Source organism: Squalius cephalus (assembly GCF_949319135.1).
Source record: "Squalius cephalus genome assembly, chromosome: 8".
NCBI lineage: Eukaryota > Metazoa > Chordata > Actinopteri > Cypriniformes > Leuciscidae > Squalius > Squalius cephalus.
In genome coordinates, this window is record NC_137129.1 from 32,193,794 (window position 1) to 32,211,816 (window position 18,023).

At 38.3% G+C, this 18,023-nt stretch overlaps 1 protein-coding gene across 1 annotated transcript in view; it reads left to right on the forward strand.

Moving 5' to 3' along the window:
- LOC307163476 (fibrocystin-L-like) overlaps window positions 1-18,023 on the forward strand; it is a gene marked incomplete at its 5' end in the record, with an annotated part of 71,969 nt that overhangs the window by 48,080 nt on the left and 5,866 nt on the right. The window contains 27 exons of the mRNA XM_079879512.1: window positions 51-221; window positions 1,443-1,599; window positions 1,729-1,885; window positions 1,975-2,184; window positions 4,156-4,285; window positions 4,610-4,851; window positions 4,950-5,086; window positions 5,206-6,235; window positions 7,275-7,466; window positions 9,125-9,276; window positions 9,440-9,599; window positions 9,731-9,914; window positions 10,065-10,153; window positions 10,246-10,400; window positions 10,570-10,699; window positions 10,819-10,937; window positions 11,076-11,205; window positions 12,535-12,708; window positions 14,040-14,143; window positions 14,220-14,343; window positions 14,453-14,574; window positions 14,780-14,870; window positions 15,500-15,648; window positions 15,793-15,915; window positions 16,191-16,302; window positions 16,409-16,525; window positions 16,626-16,791. Of these exons, the coding sequence (XP_079735638.1) occupies window positions 51-221; window positions 1,443-1,599; window positions 1,729-1,885; window positions 1,975-2,184; window positions 4,156-4,285; window positions 4,610-4,851; window positions 4,950-5,086; window positions 5,206-6,235; window positions 7,275-7,466; window positions 9,125-9,276; window positions 9,440-9,599; window positions 9,731-9,914; window positions 10,065-10,153; window positions 10,246-10,400; window positions 10,570-10,699; window positions 10,819-10,937; window positions 11,076-11,205; window positions 12,535-12,708; window positions 14,040-14,143; window positions 14,220-14,343; window positions 14,453-14,574; window positions 14,780-14,870; window positions 15,500-15,648; window positions 15,793-15,915; window positions 16,191-16,302; window positions 16,409-16,525; window positions 16,626-16,791 (4,827 nt within the window). The remainder of the gene's footprint in view (window positions 1-50; window positions 222-1,442; window positions 1,600-1,728; window positions 1,886-1,974; window positions 2,185-4,155; window positions 4,286-4,609; window positions 4,852-4,949; window positions 5,087-5,205; window positions 6,236-7,274; window positions 7,467-9,124; window positions 9,277-9,439; window positions 9,600-9,730; window positions 9,915-10,064; window positions 10,154-10,245; window positions 10,401-10,569; window positions 10,700-10,818; window positions 10,938-11,075; window positions 11,206-12,534; window positions 12,709-14,039; window positions 14,144-14,219; window positions 14,344-14,452; window positions 14,575-14,779; window positions 14,871-15,499; window positions 15,649-15,792; window positions 15,916-16,190; window positions 16,303-16,408; window positions 16,526-16,625; window positions 16,792-18,023) is intronic.

An 18,023-nucleotide genomic window follows, 5' to 3' on the forward strand; every position in this document is an offset into this window, starting at 1 on the left:
TCAGTCTGCCTGCTTGTATCTTAATGAATGCTTTTGTCTCTTGCAGGAAGTGAAGCAGAGCGGGCCTGCACAGTCATAGTGATGAATGGAGGTGACACCGTCAACCTCACGAACAGCTATACTTACAGATCCTCTCTGACCCCTGTTATCACCAACGTTTCACCACGCAGAGGGGGAACCGCTGGGGGCACCAGACTCACGATTACCGGCTCAGGTTTCAGGTGCAGAACACACCAGAATTACAATGTGTCTGATTGTCCTCCAGTCATGCTTGGATACAAAGTGATCATTGTTTACTGCGGCATTATTGTTTCTAAATATAACATTTATGTGTTGTACAGCCAATAGCAGTGTTATTTTAGTATTACTAAAATTATTTGTATACTAGTATGTTTATTAATATTTTTAATTACCTTTTTATATATATATATATATATATATATATGAATATATATATATATTCAGTTTTATTTTTTATTTTTTATATTTTCAGTTCTATTTTTTATTTATTTTAACTTTTAGTATTTTTTATTGTTTATCTATCTATCTATACAGTATGTATATATATTTAGATTTTAGTTTTATTTTAGTTTTAGTTTTATTTATTTCCAGTTATAGTAATTTAGTCCAGTTAGTAGTAGTTATCCAGTTAGTAATTTTTAATGCTTCAACCTAAACTTATTTCAGTTAGTTGACAAAGCAACATTTCTCAGTTTAAAACAGTTTAAAAGGTTAGTTCACTCAGAAATAAGACTTTAGTTCATCTTCTGAACTTAAATGAAGATATTTTTAATGAAATCTGAAATATTTCTGTCCCTCCAATGAAAGTCACCCAAAACTCTTGATGCTTCAAATCATTCATAAAGAGATCATAAAATAAATCCATATGAAACGAGCAGTTTAATCCAAGTCTTCTGAAGAGATGCGATCGCTTTATATGATGAATTTTATATTATTTATATAATTCTTTCGCTTATATTATATTGTCGCTTTATTAGTGAACATACAAATTTGATAAATGGAAGCTCAAGCATGCTTGTTTTGACATCCTTGAAGTTTTAATTTTAATTAACGATAATAACACTGGTAAAAACAAGTCGATTTTTGTTATCTCTGTTTTAAAAATAAAAAAAAATTAAAACAATAATTCACTCAAAACAAAAATTCACCCATCATTTATTCACCCTCATGTCATTTCAAACCTTTAACACAAAAGAGCCGTTAAGCATAATATCAGAGCAGCTGTTCACAAACATTCACTTTCAATGTTGACCAGGTGCTGTCAAGCACAAAAGGTACCATAAGTATTACAAAAGTAGACCATACAATTTGTACACTATATCTCAAATCTACTAAAGCCTATTGAGAATGAAGAAATTATGACAGAATACTCTTTACATTCTCAATTTCACTGGCTTTTCTCTTCCCCATCTCACCTGTAGCTCAAATATCAATGATGTCACCGTCACAATCGCAGGGTCTGTCTGCGATGTCCAGTCAGCCAGTGAATCGCAAATCATCTGTGTGACCAACTCTCAGCGCAGATCCCAAGAAACTCAAGTGCGAGTCCAGCTGGGGAACAGAGGAATTGCCAGAATGGTAACGTCAAACATGAATTTATTCTCATTATATATATTATTAAATAACAACTATTATAAAGTTATAAAACATTTATTGTGATTATTTACATATGCACTCACTGCCAGGAATGTCTGTCCACTCTCTCAGAATAATGCTACCTTCTTCTACATTGACGTATGGTCGTCTCCCTATACATGGGGTGGTCTCTCCCCTCCTGAGGAGGGCATGTTTGCTGTAATCACTCCTGGCCAGACCATCCTCCTGGACACCAGCACCCCAGTTCTTAAGATGCTCCTTATCCAGGGTATGCTCATTTAGACAAATACTGCCTGTATTAAACAAAGCCTTGGTACACTTACACTCAGTTAATGTGAATGTCTCTTTCCTATTTAGGTGGGCGACTAATTTTTGATGAGGCAGATATTGAGCTGCAGGCAGAGAATATTCTGATCACAGATGGTGGAGCGCTGCAGATCGGAACAGAGCAGGCCCCCTTCCAGCACAAGGCCATAATCACACTGCATGGACACCTGCGTTCTACAGAACTTCCTGTCTATGGCACCAAGACCCTGGCTGTCAGAGAAGGGGTGTTGGATCTGCATGGTATGCAAATAAACAACACATTATATTGTGAGTTCAATATAATTAAAATGTATAAACAACTATTTGTTATATTAAACATTTATAAAATAAATAAATACAAGAAATTATATATATATATATATATATATATATATATATATATATATATATATATATATATATATATATATATATATACTGTATATACATACATACATGTACGTATATATACACTCACCTAAAGGATTATTAGGAACACCTGTTCAATTTCTCATTAATGCAATTATCTAATCAACCAATCACATGGCAGTTGCTTCAATGCATTTAGGGGTGTGGTCCTGGTCAAGACAATCTCCTGAACTCCAAACTGAATGTCAGAATGGGAAAGAAAGGTGATTTAAGCAATTTTGAGCGTGGCATGGTTGTTGGTGCCAGACGGGCCGGTCTGAGTATTTCACAATCTGCTCAGTTACTGGGATTTTCACGCACAACTATTTCTAGGGTTTACAAAGAATGGTGTGAAAAGGGAAAAACATCCAGTATGCGGCAGTCCTGTGGGCGAAAATGCCTTGTTGATGCTAGAGGTCAGAGGAGAATGGGCCGACTGATTCAAGCTGATAGAAGAGCAACTTTGACTAAAATAACCACTCGTTACAACCGAGGTATGCAGCAAAGCATTTGTGAAGCCACAACACGCACAACCTTGAGGCGGATGGGCTACAACAGCAGAAGACCCCACTGGGTACCACTCATCTCCACTACAAATAGGAAAAAGAGGCTACAATTTGCACAAGCTCACCAAAATTGGACAGTTGAAGACTGGAAAAATGTTGCCTGGTCAGATGAGTCTCGATTTCTGTTGAGACATTCAGATGGTAGAGTCAGAATTTGGCGTAAACAGAATGAGAACATGGATCCATCATGCCTTGTTACCACTGTGCAGGCTGGTGGTGGTGGTGTAATGGTGGGGGATGGTGGGGGATGTTTTCTTGGCACACTTTAGGCCCCTTAGTGCCAATTGGGCATCGTTTAAATGCTACGGCCTACCTGAGCATTGTTTCTTACCATGTCCATCCCTTTATGACCACCATGTACCCATCCTCTGATGGCTACTTCCAGCAGGATAATGCACCATGTCACAAAGCTCGAATCATTTCAAATTGGTTTCTTGAACATGACAATGAGTTCACTGTACTAAAATGGCCCCCACAGTCACCAGATCTCAACCCAATAGAGCATCTTTGGGATGTGGTGGAACGGGAGCTTCGTGCCCTGGATGTGCATCCCACAAATCTCCATCAACTGCAAGATGCTATCCTATCAATATGGGCCAACATTTCTAAAGAACGCTTTCAGCACCTTGTTGAATCAATGCCACGTAGAATTAAGGCAGTTCTGAAGGTGAAAGGGGGTCAAACACAGTATTAGTATGGTGTTCCTAATAATCCTTTAGGTGAGTGTGTATGTATATATATATATATATATATATATATATATATATATATACAGGGGTGCACATAACTGGTGCTCACGTGTGGTAAAAATAAACGACGCGCAGCAGAAAACATGGAAGGAAGCGCTTTTGAGTACCAACATTTTGGCCCAAAATGTAGTAAATATGAAATAACCTGAAAAATGCATAACCATAAACATTAAACAGATGTACAGTACCTGAAACTATAATTTATTATTATTATTCTTTTCTTTTTTTTCTTTTTTACTTGACTAAAGTAACAGAAACCTCAGAGATACTGGATTTTTTGCATCTAAAGGTCACTAAGTCAGAAACACAATAGCTAGAAAATGAAGTAATCCTCACAAATATAGAGATGACCTACATAACATTCCTTGAAGGCTCAGCTAAGTCAGAAAGCCCCTTTGGTGGGCTTCACAGAAGTGCTAAATTTCCCTGATACAGACACCATAGTGCGTAATCACTTCCCTGCAGTGAGAGGTTTTGTTCAGGGCTTAACTACAATCCTAATTATCCAGGAATCCCTGTCCCTATGCCGTGGACTCGCCTTTCTCAGACTGCACAAAACGGCTCCAACACGCTGACACTGATGGATGCTGTCACATGGAAGACTGGCGACGAAATTGTCATCGCTTCCACTGGGCATAGGTATTGATGCACCGCCCAAACCTACAGCGAAACTCGGTTTCAGGTTGATTTATTTGCATCTACATAAGTGAAGGAACAAGGGCCAAGGAAATGAAAGGTTGTGCAATTGTTCTGTATAAAATGGTCCCAAATTAATTAATTTGACTTTTAAAAATAATGATGATATCATTTGATTTGTTTTAGGGGTAAAAAAAGAAATTTTAAATTTACTGTTTAAATTCTTCTTGCTCAAATTGAAAATGCTAAATAATAATGATGCTAAAAAATAAGTTGTGCTTATTTAAAATGCTAATAATCAAAAATATGTTTTGACGGAATTCACAGACACAGTCAGCGTGAGAATGAGTTGATGAGAATTGCCTCAGTTTCAGCTGACGGTAGAACCCTCACTCTGACCAAACCACTGAGATACACTCATCTGGGTGTGTCTGTCACACTGCCTGATGGGACAGTTTTTGAAGCGAGAGCAGAGGTGGGCCTTCTTACCAGAAATATTGTTGTCCGTGGATCCAACAACGTGGAGTGGAATGATCAGATTGCAGCTTGCCCTGATGGATTCAACACAGGTTTGGATGCTATTTTCTTAGCTGTGGATGGAAAGACAGACAGCTAAAAGTCATGTAATTGGCAATTTACCAAATTTTATGAATGCTTTTGCTTACAGGGGAATTTTTCACCCAGACTTGTTTCCAGGGTAGGTTTGGAGAAGAAGTGGGAAGTGACCAGTTTGGTGGCTGCATCATGTTCCACGCAACACAACCAAACCAAAATCTGGCAATTGGCAGAATTGAATATGTTGAGGTAAATGTTAATTTTGTTTAAAAAAAAACATTTGTTTCAAAACTCTTGGAGGCCTTTAAGAATAAATATTTTCATTGAAATTTAATCATGGCATTATGTTTGTCATTGTCTTCGTTCAGCTCTTCAGTGTTGGACAGGCGTTCCGTCTGGGACGCTACCCAATCCACTGGCATCTAATGGGTGATGTTAAGTTTAAGTCATACGTGCGTGGATGTGGCATTCACCAGTCCTACAACCGTGCCATCACCATCCACAACACCCACAACCTGCTGGTGGAACGTAATGTCATCTACAATATCATGGGTGGAGCCTTCTTTATTGAGGATGGCATTGAGACCGGCAACATTCTGCAGTACAACCTGGCGATATTTGTAAAACAGAGCACCAGTCTGCTAAATGATGATGTAACTCCAGCTGCATACTGGATCACCAACCCTAATAACACCATTAGGCACAATGCCGCGGCTGGTGGGACACATTTCGGCTTCTGGTACCGTATGCACGATCATCCCGACGGCCCTTCGTATGATGCCAACATCTGTCAGAAGAGAGTACCACTAGGAGAGTTCTTCAACAATACGGTGCATTCACAGGGCTGGTTTGGCTTGTGGATCTTCCAAGAGTTTTTCCCAATGCGTACTGGCAGCTGCAGCTCCTATATACCAGTGCCAGCGGTCTTCCGTCGCTTCACTTCCTGGAACAACGAGAAAGGTGCTGAGTGGGTGAACGTAGGAGCGGTTCAGTTCAGCGAGTTCCTAATGGTCAATAATGAGAAGGCAGGAGTGGAGGCCAAGAGGATCATCCGGCCGTATGTCAGTGGATGGGGACTGAATGGAGGGGCGGCCGTGGTCAACAGCACTATGGTGGGTCATGTGGATGAGCTGGGGCTGGGGAGTGACTACTGCACCGCTCGTGGTGTTGTCCTGCCCCTGGATGATGGTATGAGTGTCATCAACACAAAGTTTGTGAACTTTGACCGTCCATCGTGTGCCGCTGTCGGAGTAGCAGAAATAGTTGGAACCTGCATGTTCCGCTGTGGAGGCTGGAGCGCGAGGTTCAGTGGGATCCAGTACTATCAATCGCCCAACAAGGCCTGGTTCAGATGGGAGCATGAGGTGGCGCTTGTAGATACTGATGGGTCCCTGACAGGTATAGAAACATTAGATATTACAGTATACAGATTCATGATAACTTGAAAAAAAAAAGTCTGTGTAACAATATCTTAAAGCTCCAATATGTAATATTTTTTCACCACAAGAGGGCGCAGTTTCCAACAATAACAAAGGCAAAGCTTGATGACGCTATGAAGGAGGTGACGATGGGAGATGTCGTTTTTAATGCGTTTTCACCATCTAGCGATGTATCTAAATGGAATTAATTAATCATGATCACGGATGAGGTAATTTTTTCGTTTTTGTATTACCTGTATGTCTGATCGTATTATTTTATGTCATCATAATTAATGAACTGCAAGGAACGTGAAATGTTATGCTATATTATTACAGGCATGTGGTGTAATTCATATCTATTAAAATCATCTTTACTGTAACTATTACGTTACTTGTACAATAAAAAAAAAAGATTTGCTTACCTGTCTATCAATACACTCGCGAGAGCAGAGTCTCTGTCAAGTCCAAGATTGTCGCGCAGCTCTCTCCATCTCGAAAACGCCTGGCCGATATTTATCCGGGTTTTATTCCTCCGTTTGTCACACAGTCTGCGTTTATCCGAATATGGACGCTTTCGTTTTGTTGGCACTTCAATACTCGCCAAAGAGTAATCGTGATCCATAACAGCTATAACCATACAGTCTATGGCTATAATGCTATAACCACGGTGTGGTGGAATATCACATGGTCCACACCGGAAAAAAAGGATAGTGCGGACATTGCGTCACTGAGAGGCGACATTTCTTTTCTGGGACGGACAGTTATTTAAAATCGGAATTTCTCTGAAATAAAAAATCTTTGGAGACTTTTGAGATATTGTAAGTACACAACTGGAGGAAATATATCACACTGTGCAAGTTATTTTCGGAAATTTTATTACAAAATTGTTACATATTGGAGCTTTAATGGATACGTAGCTTTATTGGCATCTTAAAACTCTAACTTTACATTAACATTTACATGGTAGCGTTAAAAAAAAACACAAATAATGAATATAAATATTTTATATTTCTGAAAAGGCAACGTTAGCTACAAGGTGGTACCAAGGAATAACCTGCTCGACCCAAGACACTGCTTTCCGGGAACAGAGTGGAGTGTTGGCGTCCCTGCTGCAGTGTGTGACAACACTATTAACTTCCACCGCTTGATCGTTGTCAATCCCTCACCACCTTCACTTCAAGCTAAAGATGTGATTCTGACCAACTCTTATGGTAGGATGAAATAATCTGGGCGATTGAGCCATGAAAAAAATGTGTATGCATATGTTAGACATGCATATGTTGTATGCAAATGTGAATGCGTATGTTTCTATACAATTTACTCTTTTCGTATGTACATTTTTGGTTTCCAGATTGTTCTGGGAATGTTAGTAAAAAATCTTAGTGAAAAATCTTAGGGGCCATTCACAAAGAACACCCCAAAGAATACTTTTTTTCATAGCAAGACGTTCTATGGGAAAAAAAAGCGAACAAGAACAAGCCCACAATAAACTAAAATAAATCCAAATGCTTTATGCTGAAAGTAACACCAAAATATCACAACCTGAACCTGCTTACTTCTACTTCGTATACTTGATTGCTGTATGAGCCAAGCTTAAACAACAGGCCCAAAAATGCATGGCCTAATTAGTGGAGAAGGCAACACTGCAAAAGCGCTCACTGTGAAGCAGCTTTTACAAGCATAAACAAAACACGACACCTCTGTCAACTGGTCTGTGGTAGATTTTTCCCTAAACCTAACTATCTGGTGCGTCTCCAATCGACACCCAATACCTCTATACTCTAGCTCAGGGGTGCCCAATCCTGCTCCTGGCGATCGACTGTCCTGCACAGTTCATCTCCAACCCTAATCAAACACACCTGACTTTAATTTTCAAGTGATCCTGAAGACGTTAATTGGTTGCTTCAGGTTTGTTTGATTAGGGTTGGAGATGAACTGTGCAGGACAGTCGATCGCCAGGAGCAGGATGGGGCACCCCTGCTCTAGCTCTTGCATCTTCAGTCGACAACTGGCCGAGTTTTCTTACTCTAACTTATTTCCCTAAACTAGCTTACTTCCTGCGCAGGAATAATCGACAAACAGACTTAAGCAAATGTCCTTTAAATGCTTTAATCAGGGCCGGAAGTGTTCCCGAGCAGTTCTTAGGGAATCTCTCCCAAGAAGAAGCAAGGCCGGAGGATCTCAGACAAATTCCATTGAGAATCCCACCAGAAAACACGGATACAACATTTTTTATAGATTCGAGACAACAAATAAGGTTATAGTGACTAACATGTCACCTTCAATATGATTGGTTCAATTGTTTCAAAAGCCCCAACCTTTTCCCTCTGTCACTGGCACAAGCAAACTCTGTTTTTGTGATTACTTATCACAAGGTTTGAGAACTAGTCATCTGTCTAGTTTCATTTCCCCTATTTGTTATTTATACATGCACACACACACTCAAAGTCTTGAGTTTTCGCCAAAAGGCACACATACATTCAAAGAACATATGATTGTTGTTTCTGTAAGAAAAAACAAATGTTAGTTATTAATTAAAAAATCCATCACAGGTCAGAATAGCGGAGACCAAACATGTGAGACACCAGAACGTGGCTATGGTTACCACTGTGTCAATCATGCAGTTTTGGGAGAAAGTCGTGTTCCGTACGTACATGGAATGATAATCTATGGGACTCTCCCACATTTAAATGTGGTTGTCTCTACTGAAACTTTACAGTGTGTATATGGCCTCAATGATTATAAACTAAAGAATTCCATACACTAACATTGGGGAGCATTTTGTGTTTGTAGGGTTGAAGTGAGATGTGTGATGATTAGAAAGCTTTTTGGTTGGTACAGTTACTCACAATGTTCTGTCTCTCTTTAGGAACATGTGTGCTTCCTTTCCTTAAACAACTTGTGTCCCACACACTTGGCTGGATGGCAATGCTGCCCACAGGCCAAACCTATAACTGGTACTTTGATGGTGCTTCCCAAATCACTAACATCTCATACAATGGAATGGTCTACGGTTTTCGGGTAAAGTGTGCACACTACACGTTACTAAATAATTCAATGTGCATTCAAACGAAAAGTTTAAAATTTGACAGGCAGGTAAATAAAATCTATGCCTTTAATTATGTTCCATCCAATTGAGATTAGTATTTAGCATGTTAATGTTTCCTCTCTTTCTCCATTACAGCCAGAAAATTATATAATCATGAATCACAACCTGACTCAGACACCTGACCGCTTCCGCATTATAGATGACAGGAATGGTTCCTCCCAGCTCCTGAACCCCACTGCGAATGTAAATGGGGACTGGTACTTTAACGAGTCATCCAGAAGCCTCTATTACATGGGTAAAACTACTCACCTCTTCACCTAAGACATCTATGCTCTCTTTCTATTTAAAGAGGGCACATACAGTATCATGCTCAAATCTGCTCAGTACTGTGCAAAGGATGAAAGATTTTGAGTTTTGTGACTACAGTGTCTGGAAGAAACCGTGTGACTAGCCGGAGGAGGAGGAACAGTGTGGACCGCTCAGCTGTAGACAGATCGTTGGACTTTAGAGTGTATCAGTGTTACTATCCCAACTGTATTTCTCCAACTGGTCCTGTAGCCACTACAGCCAACACATCCAATACAACCGGCCGCAGACCTGCAAACTATTTGTATGTTACCACACACGTGCAGCAATTTTAAAAATATATAATGATAATAATCAAGCTTCTATAATAATAATAATAATAATAATAATAATAGTAATCTATTGTATCTACTGTTTTTACTTTTATTAATAAAACATATCATGTTGTGTTTAGTCTCTGGTCAAATACATCATTTTGGCGGTCAAGTTTAGAGAACAACTTCAGTGTGCCGCAAGAAGGCTCTGATGTGGTCATTCCAGCTGGTGAGCATCTCTAATGTGACAAATCACAAGAAAAAGCTATTTATCAATATGGTATGCTATTTCATTAAAAAATGTCCGCTTATTTCTCGAAGGCATTTGGATGGTTGTAGATGTTGTAGTCCCCTCCCTGAACAAGCTGAAAATAGTTGGAGTTCTGGAGATTCCAGACACAAACAATGACACCTCCAACAGCAGTGTTTCTCAATATAATAACATTGTTCTGAATGCCACATACATCTCCATTCAAGTAAGCACATAACTACATTCAAATGGCATCTTACCGCTATAGACATCTTAGGATTGTTACACCAAATCAGAACCAGACTCTTACTGTCCTGTGTTCTAATTTCACTTACTTGTCCATACTAAAGACGCTAACTCTATCTGTACAATACATGTTCATTTCACTCAATCAGGGTGGACGTCTGATTGCTGGGTGGCCTGATGAACCCTTCAGAGGTCAACTGCAGATTATACTGAGAGGAAGCCATTCCACACCAGACTGGCTATTACCATCTGGACCAAACCAAGGGTCCAAAATTCTAGGTAAATCAACAGGAATAAAAATAAAGAAATCTCATTATTGATTGTATATGCATCAGACACGTTCCTCTCAATCGTTTGCCAACTTAAGTGTTGATTTGAGTGGAAACATTGTCTTCCAGGTGTGTTTGGATTTCTTGAACTTTATGGTATGCCACACAACGTGTATCACACTAAGCTGGCTAGCACGTCCCAGGCAGGAAACAGCACTCTCTCTCTACAGGAACCTGTTGACTGGAAGGTGAGAAGCTTTTTTTAAATGACACAAAAAAAAATTTAGACCTTAAGAGAACTTTTGAACCTCCTTGTATGATTGGGTGATGCCTTTTAGATTCCAAGCTGCATTTGTGCTCTGAACCATTACACTCTTTGCCTCCAGGTTGGGGAGAAGATCCTGCTGTCCACCACCAGCTATGACCCTTGGCAGACAGAAATCCGCACCATAACTGCTATCTCAGTTTATGGCCGCACACTTACTCTGGACCAGCCTTTATCATTCACACACATCGGTTAGTCCCCTAGATTATAGATAATGCCATTATAGCAATAATAGGCATTATGCTGTATTGATAAGCTGTTAGGTACACAGATATACAGTCATGTGAAAAAGACAGTTCACCCTTTTGAATTCTGTGTTGGTATGAGGTTGACTGTTACTTCTGACAGTTGGTATGAGGTGTTTGTGCTGATATATGATGTGTTTGGTTTTCGCCAAACGTGGCTCTTTGCATTATGGCCAAACATCTCCACTTTGGTCTCATCTGTCTAAAGGACATTGTTCCAGAATTCCTGAGGTTTGTTCAGATGCAACTTTGCAAACCTAAGCCATGTTGTCATATTCTTTTTAGAGATAAGAAGCTTTCTCCTGGCAACCCTTTCTAAACAAGCCATACTTGTTCAGTCTTTTTGTAATTGTACTGTCCTTAACTTTAACATTTAACATGTTAACTGAGGCATGCAGGATCTGAGATGTAGCTCTTGGGTTTTTTGCAGTTTCTTTGAGCAATGCAGTCTGGCCTTGGAGTAGATTTTCTGGGACACCCACTCCTTGGAAGATTGGCAACTGTCCACTTGTAAATAATCTTCCTCAGTGTAGATTTGAATGATGGACTTCAAATTGTTTGGAAATGGCCTTGTAACCCTTTCTAGATTGATGGGCAGCAACAATTGCTTCTCTAAGGTCATTGCTGATGTCTCTCCTCCTTGGCATTGTGTTAAAACACACCTGAATGCTCCAGACCAGCAAACTGTCAAAACTTCTGCTTTTATAGAGTTGGTCACACTTTCTGATGGCATTTGATTAGCAGCGCCTGACTGTTACTTACTGTACCCTATTAATTCCTATGGAAGCAGTAAGGGTGTACTTATCACACATGACTTCTCCATTTTTTCCTAGTTTTTGTAAAATAAATAATGACACAGTGTAATATGTCATGTGTTGTTGTTCATCTGAGGTTTTATTGACCTAATTTTAAGACCTGCCAAGGACCAGATGATTTTTATTGTGTCCTGATATGTAAAACCATAGAATTCAAAAGGGTGTACTTTTTTCACATGACTGTATATTTATTCATATTTATTTGTAATATTTTATTAACAGTGTCATTTATTCCTAAGATGGCAAAGCTAAATTTTAAGCAACAATTACACCAGTCTTCATTCTAATATGCTGATTTGGTGCTCAAGAAACATTTCTTAGTGTTAAAAACAGTTTTTTAACACTAAGAAATACATTAAACACAATTTTTTTGGAAACCATGATACATTTTCACTTTTTTGATTTCTTTAAAAAAAATCACAATTAATTAAATTAATATTAAATGTATTTGGTCATATAGGGGAGAGCTACAGTGTGCCAGGTACTTCAAGAAGTTATCAGCTTGCAGGCAATGTGGCTTTACTGACCAGGAACATCAAGATCATTGGTCAGGAGTATCCAGAAATGTACACACAGTCTTATGGGGCCAGAGTGCTGGTGGGAAGCTTCTCCAGTGGAGGGATTGATTACAGAGGTATAATCAGGGCTTGTCATGAACTTTTTTGCTCACCAACCACGGTGGCTAGTGGTTTTTTAAAGTTACTAGCCACTCAGAATTTTCAATTTTGCCTCAGCCATAATTTTGACATTGGTACCATGGGAGAAAACTGCCATATAGGTATTTTTAATGTTATCTCATAGTTTGGCAGCAGGTATATTTGGCTGCTGCCACTTTCATACCTGACTCACAGATCCATTATACTGTTACACATGCGTTTTCTTTCTCAACTGTTTACGTTCTTAAAACATAACTGACTGTTAACGTGAATACTCGCCAAGACCGGCATTGTGACTATTTGACTGTTTAAGCGCAATAAGCAGTGTAAAATAACTTTTTGTGGCTTTATGTCTGCGCACTTTGAATGTGAGTAAAATCTGCCGGAATGAATAAAATTATGCGTAATACGGCCAATCCCATGGCGAAATTCAAATCCTGTAACACCAACTGTCAGGCTTTGGCTGATGAAGCAGACAGACAAAGCTTGATTCCAAAAATATAACAAAGCTTTAATGTACACGGGCAGGTGAACAGGACGCAACAGCGTGTATCACATAGACACGAACAATAACCAACAAGGGACTGAACTGAACGGGGAGAATATATACACAGGGTAAACGAGGGAACTAACTAGACAAAGGTGGATGAAGGTAAACTAATCAGGGACTAACAAGAACAGGTGCAAACAAGACAGAACATAATTTTGACACCAACAATATTCATCCGGGGCAAATTAAACAAGTGAGTGAGGGGAGGTGGGTTTGTGTGTCAACTCTGTTAGAGAGATGAGAGAGTGAGAAAACGCAGCTGGTATCGTGTATCTTTTCTCTGGAAAATTAGTATTGGAAGTGTTTCAGATATTTCAGCCTCACATGAAACGCAATTAGGACGAATCGCATGCAAAACCACTCTTACAGTACATAAATTGCTGCATTCAATTAAATGGGACACACACACACACACACACACATATATATATATATATATATATATATATATATATATATATATATATATATATATATATATGTATATGTATGTGTATGTGTATGTGTGTGTGTGTGTATATATATATATATATATATATATATATATATATATATATATATATATATATATATATATAACATGGATATGGTTTAATTACCTAGAAGATGAGAGAATGCAGAAATATATTAATGTTTTGCAGTTTTAATAAAAATAATCTTGCAAGCTGTCATATTCAAAGAACTTCATGTCGAAATTATATTTTTTTATTTGTGTAAGTAATGAAAACTCACTAACGCTGTTGATAACTTGCCTCACAGGAAAAGCCCAGATCAGAAATGTTCAGTTCTACCACACCGGGCAGGAAGGATGGAACGACCTGTCAGACCTACGTTACTCTCTGGTGTTTTATAACCTGGGAGGGGTGAGAGAAAGTCTTGATACAGTACGTGATTATCACACATATTCCTTTCAACTACTTACTGTCACAATGTTTTTAGGTGGTTGGTGAGTCTTACATCAAGGGATGTGCTTTTCATGACGGCTTTGCTCCTGCTATTGGTGTTTTCGGAACAGATGGACTGAGTATCGATGACAATGTGATCCATCACACCGTTGGAGAAGGTGAAGATTCAATGGCTATTAAATACTATTAAACTACATATAATCACAATGAGTTGGGTCATATGATTTAGCACTTTTCTGTTCTGCACTTTTTATTCCAATTTCCCAGGAATCAGAGTCTGGGGTGACAGAAATGCCATCAGGAGGAACTTGGTTACCCTGACACTGTGGCCTGGATCGTACAATGGCAGAGCGGAGGAATTTAACTTTGAATGGAATGCAGCCATTGAGGTAACCCTTAAAGAAATGTACTGGGTTACATGGTAGAGAATTATTACCATATTAATTTACCTAATTGATGGCACTCCACAATGCAAGAATGTTATGGTACATGTTCAAAAAACATGATATAACCATGGTACATGTGAAAACATGATTACTGGCTGCATAGATTAGTACTAGATAAAGAACTGATATATTACTGTTGATGTTGTAGGTGAGTGAGGCAACCAATGCAATTCTTCAAGGGAATATTGTTGCTGGCTATGAACGAGTTGGATTCCGAATTGATGGTGAACCATGCCCAGGTATAGAAGCCAATAATTATTTTCAAAAATAATACAAGAAAATTTTAAATAAATAAAAACAAATTGGTTGTTATAATGGGAACACTTTACAATAAGGTTTAATTAATTAACATTAGTTAATGTATTAACTAACATGAACTAACCCTGAAAAAAACTTTTGTGACAGTATTTATTAATCTTTGTTAATGTTAGTTAATAAAAAATACAGTCATTCATTATTTGTTCATGTTAGTTCACAGTGCATTTACTAATGCATTGTTAAAATCAAAAGATGTGTTTGTTAACATTAGTTAATGCACTGTGAACTAACATGAACAAATAATGAATGACTTTTTTTTTATTAACTAACATTAACAAAGATTAATAAAGTGTTTCTGTTTTGATTGATAAAAGTGAATTTAGGTATCACAACATTATAATGTACAATTAGAAAAAATAATATTAATTTTGTTTTACATTGTTACTAAATTATTCTTTTTTAATAATAACTGTATGTGAGTGTTAAGTGAGTGATTGATGAGCATGTACAAATCCTGATAAATAATAAAAAAAACCCTCCAATTTAGGCTGATAACTGATATAGTATTGATATACTTTTTTTTATGTTTCCAACAATATGTCTCCAAAAGGATCTCCAAATTCAGTGGCTCAGTGGAGTCAGAATGAGGCACATGGCGGTCTGTACGGACTCTACATGAATAAAGATGGACTTGCTGGTTGCTCTCAAATCCAGGGCTTCACTGTCTGGAGGAGCTTTGATTTTGGCATTTATGTTCAAGTATGATACATAATCTGCAAACTTCCTACTATAATAACCTACAGTAACTGCAAAGCCAAGTGTTTTATTGGTCAGATAAACTGTTAATTTACTTGTATAAATGCATTGTGCTGGACATTCATGTTTTCCTCTCCTCACTTCCAGGTATCGATGAACGTGTTAGTTTCTAACGTGAGCCTGATTGATAATGGAATGAGTATCATGCCTCTCATCTACAGTCCTCCCTCGCTCAGCCACACATTCTCTGACAAAATAGTCTGTATACAGGTGAGGATGCACTATATGTCTTTTCGGTCAAAACTAAAGGCCAATTTACATTGCACCGACAGACGGCAACAGACACTTTGTAGGGTCAATGAGAATATCTATCAGCTCTCATTTTCACAGATTGAACATGTTGAGTTACAGTTACATACTGTAATCTAGTGACTGTCACTGTTGGTCGGTATCTGTTGGTGCAGTGTGAATTGGCCTTAAGAGAATAAAGCAATCTTATCCTGTTAATTTTTTTTATTACATTTTTCGAAAAATCATCTCTACAGGGTGCCCTGATTGTGGGCAGCAGCCCTAACTTCAACTGTTTTGACAGTCTGTCCACAACTATGACCTATGTTATGCTCAGCCAAAGCCACAGGGCCCCTCGCCCCCCCAATGGTACAATACAGATTAAAGAATCATCTATGCACTACTGAATAAATTTGTTTGATGTAACTGATCCATTTTCCGTGTTGATTTTAACAGTATTTACTGTGTGCAACAGGTGGAAGGTCTGGAATTTCCTGGCCGACATTTGAATCTAACCACAATAATGCACCACAAAAGCCTCACGCTGGACTGATGAGCTACAATGGCATAGCTGGTCTCATGACTGTCTCTGGTGAGTCATATTCCTTCAAAATGTGTACAACTCTTCAGTTTAAAACTTTCATAATACAAATAAAAAGCTTCTATTTACACTGTTTGTTTCTATTTTCCAGACACAACTTTTGTTGGGTTCAAGAGCGTGTGCTCAACAGAGACAAATTACATGTTCATGACCAACCCGGGAAATGAGGATCTGCAACATCCAATCAGTGTTGAGAGGATAGCCAAGATAAACAGCACAGAGGACGCTCTGGCATACATTCATCGGCCTGATCTGGGGTAAACCAAAAGCTTATAGTCAATGTCAATTCACAAAGTTAACACTGTTAATTAGGGAGGTGTGAGACTAGCCAGCTAAATGGTATTAAACATTCTACATCATTTAATTATAACTGAACAAAGAGGGGAGTGCCCTCTGGTGGACATCCAGGGCACTCCAGCTGGTGATCGTGACAGATATTCAAATGTAAACTGTTTTTTGACTATCTGGAGTTGTTAGACTTGTCAGTTTTTTTCTTGTCAATTGTGAAGTCATATAAATATTTAGGTGTCTATGTGGATGACAAAATAAACTGGAAAGAGAATACTAATGTTTTAATGAAGAAGGCTCAGTCGAGACTTTTCTTTTTGAGAAAACTCAGATCATTCAACATAAGCACAAAGCTCTTAAATGTTTTTTATCAAGGGATTTTAGCCAGTGTTCTTTTTTATGCTGTACTTGTCTGGGGGGGCAGTATATCTTCTGAGGACAAAAATAGGATAAAAAAAAAAAATGGTCCTGCTTTTTGAAGGCCATCCACTGCACAATTTGTTTAAAGGACTCAGAAGCTCTTTTAGTGAGCGACTGATAATGCCACGGTGCTCTAGTGAGCGCATGAGAAGGTCTTTTGTTCCAGCAGCGGTCAGATTTTTTAACCAACATTGCTGATTGAGTATTATTCTTGTCTCTTAAAGTGTTGTTTTTAGTATTTATTGATTATGAAAATGAATCTCTCAAATTGTGTCTCGTAATCAGCGTTTATTAGTCGTCTCCTAATCCAGAATTATGTACTTGTCTGTTAGTTGTGTATTGTGTTTGATGGCTGTATGGTTGGTAGCAAACCAGTTTCCCTACTGGGATTAATAAAGTTTTTCATTCATTCATTCATTCATTCATTCATTCATTTAAAAAATTCTACGTTAATGAAGTTAGTCGTGGTGTGCATCTCTACTGTTAATAAACTATTAGTCCCGAAAAAATAATTATGAAACATTATTAAGAAGCTGCTTTCCTGTAGCTCAAACAGTAGAGGGTTGGCGCATGCAACACCGAGGTCATGGGTTCAATTCCCAGGGAAAGCAAGAACTGATAAGAATATAAATATGTACCTTGAAATGCAATGTAAGTCACTTTGGCAAAATGCATCTGCCAAATGCATAAATGTAAATGTAGAAAGACAACAATGAAAATGTATGATTGAGAGGGATGACCAAAAAATATGTAGTGACTGATTGATTTTTTCCACTCTTAT